Source organism: Telopea speciosissima, chromosome 3, assembly GCF_018873765.1.
Source record: "Telopea speciosissima isolate NSW1024214 ecotype Mountain lineage chromosome 3, Tspe_v1, whole genome shotgun sequence".
NCBI lineage: Eukaryota > Viridiplantae > Streptophyta > Magnoliopsida > Proteales > Proteaceae > Telopea > Telopea speciosissima.
This window is the reverse complement of record NC_057918.1, coordinates 28,651,913-28,666,230: the sequence shown is the minus strand read 5'-3', so window position 1 is coordinate 28,666,230 and position 14,318 is coordinate 28,651,913. Positions and strand designations below refer to the sequence as shown.

Genomic DNA, 14,318 nt, shown 5'->3' with positions numbered 1-14,318 from the left:
CTTTATCGGTTAATCCAACTAGAACAACAACTATAAACCATTTAGAGAGTGTGTATAAATATATGTTCACATGGTAACTGGAAAAAAAAACCCACTTTAAAAGTCTCAAATCCTGAGTTCAGGACTCCAGATAGATTATCCCGACACGAATATCCTTATTAAGAAGTGTCGGGCTTCTAAGGTACTGCTACTTAAGGGGCAAAAAAAGAGAAGAGAAAATATAAAAAGATTTAAAGATGGGCGTGGAGAGAATAGTTGAATAGACAAAGAAAGTTGCTTTTACTAAAGAAGAATAAAGACCCACTCACTAGTAAAAGACTAAAGGGAATTGAAGCTACTGTCTCACTCTCTCTCTCTCTCTCTCTCTCTCTTTCTCTCCCTGGTTGCAGTTGTTTGCAAATGTTGAGAAAGAGAGATTAGAACTTGAATACTTTGATGAAAAAAACGAGGAAAAGAAAAGGGTTGTTTGGCGATCCCGAGAAATGATGAAGACAGTGAACGGACAATGCCGGACGTCGTGATCCAACTTCCAAATTCAGAGAGAGAGAGAGAGAGAGAGAAGAATCAGATTCCAGAGGGGGCACCCAAGGCAACGTTGCAGGCCCTTTTTCTTTTCCCAACAGTCGAGTACCAGAGTATATAGGCCCCACCTCAACCTTCAAATTTCAATCTACTTTCAGTTCTTGCGTTTTAACTTTTCTGGCCTTCCAATGCCTATTCTCTTCTTCTCTCTCCTCATGCCTGCTGAAGTAGTAAGTCTGTAACTATGGATGTTTACCCAAAACGAGAGAAAACAAAAAAAGAGTCTGTACTAGTAACTATGGATGAGCTGAGGGTCCCATTCCCATTCACACCACCCCAAGTGGGAAATGCCATTGGAATCTGAGTAGCAGACATATGGTCTGTGTTTTGATGACTAAAACTACTCTTCCTCTCTAATTCTATCTGTAATGTAAGGTGGAACTCTTGATAATTTATGTAGAAAAGCATTTCCATAGGCAATGAGTCCATGAGTATTACCTCTATAGTTGTCCAAGTGGAGCCCTTAATTTGGATTCTAACTGTGGTGATTATTTTTAAAATTTCATCCTCACATTAGTCACCTCAACTCTTTCATGAGTGGGAGTGTGGGACTCTTTTTAACTATATAACGAGGTGCCCACAATGTGGTCTTATCAAGGATTTTCAAATACTTGAACCAAACCCTAGCCCAAGCCCAGCTCATGGGCCATAGCCATATAGGGACCTTTATCTGCTCCATTTCCTGAGCAGGTCCATTTCCCCAAGTTCCTCTAATAGAGGGGGGGGGGGGGGAGGGAATGATCACCCTACCCTTGCCTGAATGCACTGCTCTGGTGGGGTCCAACCCCCCCTGTTAGAGAAACTTGGGGAAATGGAACGGGCAGGAAATGGAGCAGATAAAAATACCATAGCCATAGGGATGTAATTCCAGACTCTTAAGTCCTACAGGATCACCCCTAAGGTTAGTCACATTTAGTTGCAGCAGAAGTATGGACAAATGGGTGCAATGTTCCTATATGTATTGTCTGAGCCATAGAAGGGCACCAAGTAATATGTTAGAATGAGGATCAGATGAAACTGATTTTAAGTTCCATGTATTCCACTCACCAATTTAATACAATTTCATTCCTATAAAATCTCTTGCTTCCTTAATTGCAAAACAAAACCTAGGTGAGCCGTGAAACCCCAGAATCAGACTGCACCAAGAATGAGGCATAATCCAGAAACTTGCAAAGTCATCACAAATGCATTCAGAGCTTACAAAGTGAAACACCCCGAGTACCCAATGCCATCATAACCATAGTTGTTATGGCATCTAGGCGAACAAAGGTGTTGGAGGGGACCTGGGCGCAAGGTGAAGAAAATGCCTGCCGAGGTGACCAAGGCACCTGGATGCCAAGGCAGTCACCTAGGCGACACCTTGATAACTATGGTCATAACCTTGAACCTCCTACAACCAGCCTAAGAGGGAGATGTAAACAATACAAATACATGAAATGAAGTGACAAATACACCAATCTGGAGATACAATGGATGAAACAGTTTTTAATTTCTAACCTTAATGTTGCATATACATCTACAGGTACCCAGATCTTGTTTCATGTACATTTCTCACACCACTTCTAGCCATTTTGTTTGAGCTCAAATCGGGCGCAACTTGTGTGTGCATCTCTGTAAGCTCTCTCACACGTAAGAGAATAGGTGCAGGTATGGGTATCGAGGCATGCTTACGACAACTTTTATTCTGCATATAATACCCACGGAAAAAGAAAAAAAAGCAGGTAAATAACCACTATTCACAATATGGTGGTAGATAGCAGATACATCCACACAAGGAAACAGCAGCAAGCAATGTTTTCAGAGCTCCAAAATTCTATTAGAATATAAGAAAAATCCTTCATAAATTTGCAGTTCAAGCTTCTACGCTAAATCAAATTCCCTTTAGCAACTTCTTTTTTTTTTTTTTTGTTTGGGAGGGGGGGGGTGTTCTCAAATTCCTTTTGCATGTTAAAACTGGGGCAAGAATGTCATGAGCTATATACAAAAAATCTTGCAATGTTTTAACAAGATTTGAAATTTAGTAATTCCAACAGGAGCAACACACAAAACACAGTTCGAAAACGGTTCTCTAAATGGGTCAACTGGACCTCATCAATGACTTCAGTAATTTCCTCCGTGTAGAGGGATTAGGTTATCCAGGCCACCTTCCAAATATGGGAAACTCTGGACTGGGAAAACCATGTACTAGACTCTCCCTCACCCCACCCCAAAAAGACAAAAAAAAAAACAAGTTTCAAATTCATATGAAAAATAAAAACATAGAAATACAAAAAGACTTACTTTTGTAACATTGTGGAGTATAATTGAACTCAAGTTTTCATGAAATTATGACATGACCAATGGGTGAAGCCTGTTTGGGTTGCCAAATAAGTTCCATGGAAAATATATCTGATTCACCACCTCTTCACATAACTACTAAAGAAACATGAAAAAAACAAAAAAAAGAAAAGCACATGCAAGGGGGCCCAACAAAAGTTCTCAACTATATGAATCCCTCGAGGACTTCCATCGTCAACAAGGGTTCTTAGGGCAGACCAGGAAAGATTTTAACATAACACAATGCTCTCTTCGACCACTGATGCATAATACACAGCGCACCAGCAAATGGCCAACATGTCAACTAAAGAGAAGACACATGTTGGTCCTCACTTGGACACGCACAAGATTGCATAAGTAGCACTGACCCGTTTCTCGTAAAAATACCATTTTTCTTATGAATACATTGCCATGTCTATGTGAGAACTATGCAAAAATCCTTAGTCATGTAACAGAACTAAAGATTGTAGTCTACGACCGGATCTGGTGATCGATTTGTCCACTGTGTGTGCCAGTTTTGTGCTAGAGAGAGAGAGATGACTCCTTACCCCTTTGTCACCAGTTGACTGTGCAAAACTAGCTCTCAGAAGGTTCCTCCACTTATCCTACGAAAGAAGACCTGTTCTTAGTACTCGCTTTATAACCTCCTATGACATAACTAGGACATAAACCATGATAGTTTATTCTTTGGTGTATGATTGCCATTTCAAAAGACTATTGGTTCACTCTGCAATCTTAGTTGAAGGAGTTCAGCATTCATACCTTCAGATCAACAGAAGTGCGGTATGTTTGGGATGCAAACGCAATCCGTTTGATCTCAGCCCACCTTCCAGCTCCATACCTAGATACCCCCTCAACCAGCTTCATAACCTCGCAGAGAGTCCATGCACGATGATGTTTTCTTCTGGTTCCACCTTTAGTAGTTGATACTGTAGATATATTATCATCTGAATTACTTCCATATGGATCTAAGTTTTCCTGCTCCACATTTCTCCGCTGCTCAAGTGAGCTTATTACCACAGGTTTCCTTTCATTCTTTGCATTAACAATGAACTGGCATTAAAGAGATCGTAATTAGTAAGACGTAGTGCAATACCATCTACTATCACATGCAATATCAGGTCTAAGGTTCAAGTCATAATAAGAAGCGAATGCAGGTCATGTAATATGGGTCAGGACAGAAGAAGACCACACCCAAACGGTACCCAAGGAACCAGTCAAACCAGCCCATGATAAGACCAAAACATCTTGTTCCAACCTTGATTAACTCAATTTTCTGTTATTATTTCTGGAAGATGTCTACAAACCTTGATTAGCTCAATTTTCTGTCAATCTTTCTGGAAGAGGTCCACACTGATAGCAGTTCAAAGTGGGCTAAACCCAGACCATAAACAGGCTTCACAAGACCCAGTCCATGGGAAGAATGGTAATAAAGTAGTGCAGCAGAAACACTGTCTATATGGGCTGGCAAGGGCCGCAAGGCCCACATCCATCATTCCCATTGGTAGAGTAGGCATGTGAAAGAACATTTGATGGGTCCCTGAGACACCATAATGGCCAAAATTAAATGATGGTGTCCATTATTTCTATACAACGTATTCAGAAGGAGACGAATAGACATTGTAACATTCAACAAGAAACTGTGTGAGCCTTGAGGTAAATGTACTATCAACTGGTCTGGAACCAACACAATATGTGCACCATCCTTTATTCAGTCTTCAAACAAACATGAGATGCCACTGCTTAGAGCAGTCAAAGCTGAATTCTCCACAAGGCCAAGTGGTTTACATGGTTGAATACTAACCATCGATTGGCCAAAGAACTTGAGTCGAAATTAGGAGGAGCTCCATAATATGAAATAACAAGGAGAACTAGCTAATTATGTGTCCTTCCAAGAAAGAAAGAAGAGGGGGGGGGGGGGGGGGGGGAGAGCCCCCGAACAGTTGGATTTTAGGTTAGGTAAGCAAGGAAGAGAAGGAGAAGAAGTTGGAGGAGGAAGAAGAAGAGAGGAAGAGAAGGAAGAGTGTTTCTGTCACGCCCCTATTCCAGACAAGGAATATAATATCATATAAAGGGTGACTAGGACGACGCGTGTCATCCTACTAAACCGCCCGGATCACTGACACAGTGTCCCAACGCACAGTCATATCCAATATTAACATAATAAAATATTAGAATGCAGAAAAGAGGAATATTACATTCCAAGGATCAGTAGTATTGCGGAAGCGTATAAATCGAATAGTTACAAGATGTTCAAGGCTAGATGATAAATACAGTAATTAGTTACATTTCCAATGACCATCTAATAACTATCAAAAATGGTATTACAGTAAGTATTTCACCATAGGCCTTAGCCTCAAAAGTGATCAAAAAGGGATCGAGTCCCGAATATCCTCACGGCCCGTAGGCACAATCATCGCAAGGACACCCGTCGCCATGTTCCTCAAACACGGCCTCCGGTTCCTCCTCACCGATCTCATCGTATCCCGAGGGCTGAACTCCAAGTCCTGCGAGATATCCGTCACCTGCACCATAATCTAAAAAGTGTGCGCACGAGGGGGTTAGCTCCACTGAGCCAGTGAGGGGATGGGGATGCACAAACACGCAATTCCACATAGTCCAATGATGCATGCACATGTTAAGTCCATTTTCCACCTAACAAACAAACTAAGTCAATGGCATATGCTCGTGACAACTCGGGAGACAACGTGGGTCACTTAACTTATCGCCACAATGAAACCTCAATTGTCACGTGGGACCTACGCCGATCGAAGCCTCCAAGACCACTCAGTGGCAGACCCCTGATAACCAATACTACCACGATGGCCTCTCCCACCTCCACGTAATCCGGTGTCGATTACCCAACACCTAAACCCCTGTTGGTAAGGGTCGTAGCATAAGGGTGTGAAATCCTAGCCACAATATACTACATGCAAGTCCTATCGTCCCGAGAGGTAATCCGGCGCATCAACTTTTCATCCGGTTTAGTGCCCGGTTACCAGCACGGCACGGCGCATACAGTTCAACATGACATTCAACATAATTTCTTCATAAATGTTTATAGAGTTCGGGGTTCCGGCACCGGTACCCACCGGCACCGAGACCCATCAAGATACAACATTACCAATCAACATTATAACAAATAGATATAAAATTATGCAATATGCGCAAACATGCTTATTAATTATAATGAGTACATAATATATAGTGCAATAATAATAACAAGCCCAAACAACCAAACCCACTCACAACGTATACGCCAAGCACCACGATTATCAGTTGTCGCCTCGATCAAGCAATAAGCCACAAAAGTGAATATATTAACCTATACAAAGAGTGGAATAAGGTTACACGAGCGAAAGGAACGGATCCCCAAAAGGTCTCCCATAAACACTTAAGTATAAGGTTTCAGAGACGAAGTGGTTGCAGGAGTGGTTTCATGCCCAAATTCTGCAACCACATGTAAATCCTAGGAAACCAGGGGTTCGGGACGGTGTTTAGTCAAGGTCGGATGCGAGATGTGGTTTGTAAAACGAATCCAGTGTAAATCCGAGCTTGAGGGGGCTCGGGACAATTTTTGTCAAGGTCGGATGCGAGATGTGGTTTCGAAAACGAATCCGAGTGTAAATCCGACCTTCACAGAATCCTTCTCGGGAAGGTAATTTCAGGGTGGTTTCTTGCAGGTCTGAAACCACATGTAAACCCTCACACCTTCAGGTCCAAAATCCGAAGGATTCCCCTCCAAGGACCCCATTTCAAGTGGTTTTAAAGCACAAGGACTTCTAGAAAACTCCATCCTAAGCTCATTAGGGTCCAACCTTAAATCTCCCAAATGGCAATGAGAACCCTCACATTAGAGCTCATAATGGAGTGAACTAACTCCACCATAGCTTGGCTTTAAAGCTCCATCTACTCCCTAGGTTCCAAGAGAGATCTAGGTCAATCTCTCCCATTACCCAACCCCTTTTAAAATCCAAAATAGAAGAAGGAAGAAGCTTACCTACCCCCAAGATGAGAGCTCCACGATTTATGGCCCAAGAGATGGGGTCTCCACCTTCCTCCAAGCCTCTCTCTCCTTCCTCTTTCTCTTCCTCTCCTCTTTCTCTCCTCTTTCTCTCCTCCACGATTTAGGGTAGAAGAGGGTGATGAAGGAGAAGTGATGTTCTCTCTCTCCCTCATGGACTCATTTATAATAAATGGGTATATGGGTACCTCTAGTCAAATGGGTCATGAGGCCTAATGGGTCAACCCATTAGTCCTATGTGGGTAAGTGGATGGAATAAGCCATCATTGGGTCAATAGGTTAAATGGGCCTGCCCACAACCTCAATTAGGGAAAAGCCCATTCTTAGATGGGTTCATATGAGATGGGTATAAGTCCCCAATGTACTTCCTAAAGGTACGCGGGACCCGAACTTAAATTGTTCCCTTCTCTCATGAAATAGCTCGAGCGGTTCAAGCCCGGACCCGCACTTCGAGGTTACCAAGGGAAGAATAATTAATAAGTCTTGAGGCTAGAACTTACTTTTCCCCTGTCATGGTTTATTACCCATGACCCCGAACAGCTTCGCCACGGCAATGCTAAGCTCATCACCGAACGAATTATCCAACTGAGGTGACGGTCCAGGATGCTCTCTCCTGAACTCCTCGCTTCCCGGGCTGGTACTTGGAGGGTAGTCGACGAAGTCGCCGTCAACGAACTTTCCCCACTGGCGGTTGAGGAATCTTTCCTCCACAGGCAAACCCGTGCTGTGGTCAACGATTTTGTAGCTAGGTTTGACCATCATGGAGAACAGGTCACCAGCATACATGGCAGCGGTATCTACACGTCACGAGAAGAAATGATATTTAATTATATCCCGGGGTACGGGTATAACAGTTTCGGTTGTAATGTCTTTAGTTGGAGAGACTTCTCCACTCAGCTATATTACTTCATTACAAATGATAAATAAATTACATCCACCTCCCTAGGGAGGTAAAAGGTAAAAAAGGAAAAAAAGAGGAAAATACATAATAGGACTGTTGGAACTAAACTAGTTCCTAAAATACCCTTAGACCAGAATATCTAATATCTCTAACACTCCCCCTCAAGCTAGAGAATAAATATCATGCATTCCCAGCTTGCATAAAAGGGTACCAAATTGAAGGGAGGTGAGCCATTTGGTGAAGATGTCTACCAGTTGATCACCAGTCTTCACAAAGGGAGTACAAATGCAGCCAAAGTCAATCTTCTCCTTGATGAAATGTCGGTCCAATTCAATATGCTTGGTCCTGTCATGTTGCACTGAATTGTGAGCAATAATGATTGCTGCCTTGTTGTGTCCCAGTAGAATCTCATGGGGCTTGTAGTATCAAAACCCAATTCATGAAGTAATCTTTGCAGCCAGACGAGTTCACATACTCCATGAACCATGGTCCTAAATTCTGCCTCTGCACTGGATCTAGCTACAACATGCTGTTTTTTGCTCTCCATGTGACCAAATTACCTCCCACAAAGGTACAATAGCTAGAGGTAGATCTCCTGTCTGTGATGGAGCCAGCCCAATCAGCATCAGTAAAACCTTCCACTCTCACGTGGTCATGCTTGGCATACAATAGTCCTTTCCCTGGAGACGACTTCAAATATCTGAGAATACGATAGACAGCATCCAAGTGGCCACTTTTGGGGGCATGCATAAATTGACTCACCACTCCCACTGCATAGGAAATATCTGGGCACGTCATGGAAAGATAAATAAGCATCCCCACTAACCTCTGGTACTTTCCTGCATCAAAAAGAGGGACCACAATCTTCTCCTAATTTGTGGTTCTGCTCAATTGGGGAACTTGCTGGTTTACAGCCTAACATTCTTGTCTCTGTCAACAAATCAAGGACAAACTTCCTTTGACATATGTTGATTCCTCTCTTGGACCTTGATACTTCAATCCCTAAGAAGTACTTCAAGGAGCCCAGATCTTTGATTTCAAACTGGTCAACCAAGTAGATCTTTATTTTATCTATCTCAGTTGTATCATCTCCAGTGACAACAATGTTGTAGGAATATGGGTATTCGTGTAACAAGGGTCGACCCATGATATATAGTCAACCCATGGGGTGTTTTCTATTCTAGTTGTTATTCTAGTTAGTTAGTTAGAGTTAGAGTTTTATTGTAATTGTTTTATTCTGGAACTCTCTCTAGATCTATTATAAATAAATCGTGGAGGGCTATCACATTGATATGCCATTCCAATTATTTCTTCAAATGTCAACAACGTAGACAATAAGGGCTATAATGGTACCATTCCCCCGTTTGGTAAAGAGACTGTGATCTGCTTGACTCTGGGAATACCCATTCTTCAGAATAGCCCGCTGGAAGCGCTCAAACCATGCCTTTGGTGACTGTTTGAGACCATATAGTGCCTTTCTGAGAAGACACACTTTTCCTTCAGCTGAAGGGATGTTGAAACCCGATGGAGTTTGCATGTATACTTCCTCTTCCAAGTCACCATGAAGGAAGGCATTCTTGACATCTAACTAATATAATGGCCAATCTTTATTGGCAGCCAAAGATAGAAGAACTCTTATAGAGTTGTGCTTAGCTACAGGAGCAAATGTCTCCTGATAGTCAATTCCATAGACTTGACTGTACCCCTTAGCCACCAACCTTGCCTTGTATCTCTCAACAGTACCATCAGATTTATACTTAATTGTGTAGACCCATCTACAGCCAACTGGGACACGTCCCCTGGGAAGATCCACCAATTGCGAAGTACCATTCTTCTCAAGAGCCATCATCTCCTCAGACATAGCTTGTCTCCACTTTGGGTCAGACATAGCATCAGTAACATTCTTGGGAATAAAAGCAGTAGAGAGAGCAGTAATAAAGGTAAGACCTGTAGGAGAAAGAGCATCATAGGAAACAAACTGGGCTATAGGATTAGTACAAGATCTTTTCCCTTTTCGAACTGCAATAGGAAGGTCTAAATCAGATGGAGGAGACGGGATGTCACCTGATTGAGAAGGATGAAGCTCAGGATGTGGATCTGGATCCAGAGGACTCTTGGCAGGTCTTCTTTCCTTTATTATGCAAACCTTCACCTCTTTTGTATTTAATGTGGCAATCCTTCTCCTTACCAGAACCACTTTCAACCAATTCTGTATTCACACCTGATTGATCATCAGTATCAACCACATCCACAGTCTTGTGTTTGCCAATGTCAAGCATAAAAGGAGAGATAGGGAGAGGAGAATGAAGAAAATCAGCAGCCTGTTCACTTCCACAATTCTCCCCCTGAAGAGGATGCTGAGAAGGAGCAAAGAAAGGGACAGGTTCAAGAAAGGTGACATCTTTGGAGAGAAGACACCGACGAGAAGAACGATGATAGCACTTGTAGCCTTTGGAAGTAGAAGAGTACCCAAGGAAAAGACACTTGAGAGCTATGGGATCAAGTTTTATGTGATGGGGTTTGTTAATATGCACATAACAAACACAGCCAAAGACCTTGGGGGGAAGAGAGAAAGCAAAAACATGTGGAGATAAGGTTTCAAAGGGAGACTTAAAACCAAGGAGTTTACTAGGCATGCGATTAATGAGAAACAAAGCAGTGAGAAGGGCTTCAGACCAGAAGGTCTTAAGAACATGCATGCCAAAGAGAAGACTCCGAGTGACCTCCAATAAATGGCGCTTTTTCCTCTCTGCTACCCCATTTTGTTGGGGTTTGTCAGCACACGCTAGCTGATGGATAATGCCATGGTCAGTAAAAAAGGTTTGGAGGCCACCAAACATGTACTCCCCCCCCCCCCTATCAGAACAAACACTTTTGATCCGAGTATCAAACTGAGTAAGAATCATTTGATAAAAATTTTTAAATGCATCACAGATATCACTTTTATGCTTCATAAGCACAGTCCAAATAGCACGAGAGAAATCATTAACAAATGAAACAAAGTATCGATAGCCAAATAAGGAAGTAGTGGGGGCACGTCCCCAAACATCAGTGTGCACAATATGGAAAAGAGAAGTAGATTTATTACCATGATATGGATAAGGTGAACGACAATGTTTGGCAAACATACATGGTTTGCAATAAAAAACTTGAGAAGAGGAAATAGAAGAAAATAAGTGAGGTAATTGTTTCCTCGTTACAACAAAAGATGGATGGCCAAGACGACGATGCCATAACATAACAAAATCCACAGAACTACTCTCATTACGTCCACACACATAGGACTAAGCCGTGGGCAAAAAAGGGTCAAAAAGTCCTTACTCCTCACGTCCATTGCCAATAATCCTCTTCGCCACCAAATCTTGAAACAGACAATGAGAAGGAAAAAAAGTGACACAACAGTTCAGATATTTAGTCAAATGACTCACAGATAGAAGATTAAGAGTAAGGTTAGGAACATGAAGAACCGAAGTAAGAGAAATGGATGATGTAACAGGGATACTGCCCTTACCAGAGATGGAGGAAAGGGAGCCATCAGCTACCCTAACCTTATCCTTACCAGAACAAATGGTATAGGAGTCATAATAATGGGATGTACCCGTCATGTGGTCAGTGGCACCAGAGTCAATGACCCAAGACTGGGCTGCAGTAGAAGCTGAGGTGGAGACCTGCAAAGCTGAAGATGACGAGGAGCTAGCCACTGTGAGTGCAGGAGATGTGCTCAGTTGTGACATGACCCTGCGAAACACCGCATCTGCCAGAGTAGAGTCATCATGTGTAGCATCTGCCTCAGCCATAATAGAGTGTGCTCCTCGAGCTCCCCCTCTACGGCTACCACGAGCATCACCTCGAGTACCAGGAGGACAGCCATGAAGTGATGCAGATTCATCATCAAATAAGGCTTGTTTCATTGGGAATAAGTCTAGGGTTGAGTTACATACATGTTGGGCCTTTGATCCCAAGGGTTTTCTATGTATTAGGCCACTTTAGTGGGCCTGAAATAGGGGTATATAGGTTGCATACGGGATTAGCCCAATACTTAGTTTTTATTTTGTGTTTTTAATTGAACCGGTTTAAATTGGTTGCATCCAATTGGTTCAATTGGTCTAATTTAAGTGAAGTGATCCTATTGGCTAAGAGGTTCTTATATCCTATTGGCTACTAGGGAATCTTCTTTATTTTAAGTAGTTTAAGTTGTTTTAAGTCATTAGGACTCTATTTTGAGTCTATTTGAGTTTCCTAGTCAGTTTAAGTTGCCTAATAGGTTAGGGATAAGGTTAGGCCATTCCTTTTTAGTGTCTAAGTCTATTTTTGAGTCTTCTATATAAGTTTGTAAGGGAGGCCAGCATTGTACACGAATTTGATTAATGAAAAAGCTTTTGTTTGCTGCCATAGCTGCTGCTCTGCTCTGTTGAGTGAACCTTGTGAGTAATATCAAGGCTACCTTGTGGGTAATATCAAGGTGAAGGGATTGGTGGACTCCGATCGACTCCTTGCATCTTGTAGATCGGGAGGTCCTTCTTCTAGTTCTTCAAAGCTGCTACCATTGAAGATTTAATCTTTCAAGTAAGTAGTTTATTAATTCAGCATTTAACCTTCTTCTTCTAATCCTTTAACCTAAGCTCCATCTACTCCTATTATCACCCCTTCCATTAATCCATAGATCCATTAGAACCCTAAAACCCTAAATCCAATTCTGCCCTAAATTGTAGAATTTTGTAACTCATCCAAACCCTAACTTCTTTATACCAAAATAACCCCTTAGACCTGCCCATTAATACCCTATAAACCTCTTTCCTAAAATCTGCCCCTAAACCCTAGATCTTACAAACAGTCCATTTTCATAAGGCATCCTACCCAAAACCCTAGAATTCCAACCTCAACCAAATTTGATACAACTTATACCATTAGACTCATAAAATTCTGCACATCATTATCAAATAAAACCCTAAGTCGAAACCCTAACCATAACCCTAATTTTGCCCTAATTAGCCTAAGCTGTCCCAATCGGCCAGCCTTGTTAAGAGATCCTATTACCTTGGTTCCTAGTGGGATTACTCCTACCTAGGACTACATTATGAAGAGTCCAACACCGATACTTGGTATGGCCAAATCTCCCATAATGATCACATTTAAATCTGTCTTTGCCCCCTCCACTAGCACCACCTGTCTCTACTGCTCTGTCTTCCCCATGGTTAGGCCCCTGGCCTTTACCACCACCACGGAAGTCCCGGAAAGAGGATGAATTGAGAGCTGATTTCTCAAGAGATAATGCTGGAGCTAGTTCCATAGCAACACGCCAAGTCTCCTCACTCTGTAAGTAGCTACAAACTTCATCAAGAGATGGAAGAGGAGACCGGCCTAAAATATGGAGCCTGATTGGTTCATAATTAGGGTTCAGGCCTCCAAGTAATGTGAAGACACGCTCCTTCTCGAGGGTGCGACGCACCTTTGCTTCATCCTCTGGATTGGTCAACTGAAGATCCCTGTAATGGTCATACTCCTCCACGAGACTGATGTAAGCATTGTAGTACTCAGAGATGGTCCTGTCACCCTGCCTCATGGAATTAATTTTTTGGTAAAGCTGGTAGACCTTGGCAGAGTCACCTACCCTGTCAAAAGTCTAAGAGACACTGTCCCAAATTGCCTTGGCAGTTTCCTTTCGTATAAACCTTCTCCCAATCTCGAGCTTCATGGAGAAGAGGAGCCATGTCATGACCGTGGAGTTTTCGGCCTCCCATTTATCATAGCCAGGAGAACCTTGCTCTAGGGCTTTAACAGCACCTGTGATGTACCCCATTTTCCCTTTGCTCCTAAGGTAAAGCCTCACTGAGTGTGACCAGTCCAAGTAGTTGGTACTATCAAGTTTCACAATAGAAATCTGTGGGTGTGAAGTCTCATAAACAACCTGAGGGGCTGTTGGAGTAGGTTGTGAGTCAGCCAAGCCAAACCCAGATGTTTCCGAAGCAGCCATAATGCAAGGGAAAAAGCACTTGACCATAAACAAGTGTACCAACAATAAGTGGGGAGTACACACTCAACCCAAATGTGGAATCCGACACAAGACTTCACACAGAAGGAAAAAAAAGATTTCAGCAAGGGAGAAAATCCATGTATTCTCGACAAGACTTCACCCTACCATTCTCCAAGGTGTAACACAAGCTGAAGCAAGCTTAAGGCTTCACAAGGAAAGGTGTTCCCATCATTTCTCACCAAGATAGCAACATATTACAGTCCCAATACAAGTAGCACAGAAAATATGCAGTCTCAGTTTTACCTGGGCAGAAACAGAGATCCCATGAAAACAGAAAAAACTCCAATAGATCCTTCAAGCAGCAAGAAGGGATTTATGGGTCTTGAAGAACATCCTTGGGCGATTCTAAAGACCCATTCCATGGCTGAAACCCATGCCAAGGGAAGGAGAAACAAGGACTGCAAGTTGAGACTGGCGGAAATTTCTGTAGTGGTTGGAAGAGCTTCAAAGCTCAAACAGCA

At 42.5% G+C, this 14,318-nt stretch overlaps 1 protein-coding gene across 2 annotated transcripts in view; it reads right to left on the bottom strand.

Annotated features, from left to right (window-relative positions):
* Positions 1 to 2,044: 2,044 nt before the first annotated feature.
* Positions 2,045 to 14,318, bottom strand: part of LOC122656495 — a 30,045-nt gene continuing 17,771 nt past the window's right edge. Inside the window, exons 7-9 of one of the 2 annotated variants that reach the window (XM_043851037.1) lie at positions 3,661 to 3,951; positions 3,446 to 3,503; positions 2,045 to 2,274 (exon numbers count right to left, since the gene is read on the bottom strand). In XM_043851037.1, coding sequence (XP_043706972.1) covers positions 2,099 to 2,274; positions 3,446 to 3,503; positions 3,661 to 3,951 — 525 coding nt within the window. In that variant the 3' untranslated portion in view covers positions 2,045 to 2,098. The remainder of the gene's footprint in view (positions 2,275 to 3,445; positions 3,504 to 3,660; positions 3,952 to 14,318) is intronic. The other variant, XM_043851038.1, reaches the window with a different exon arrangement.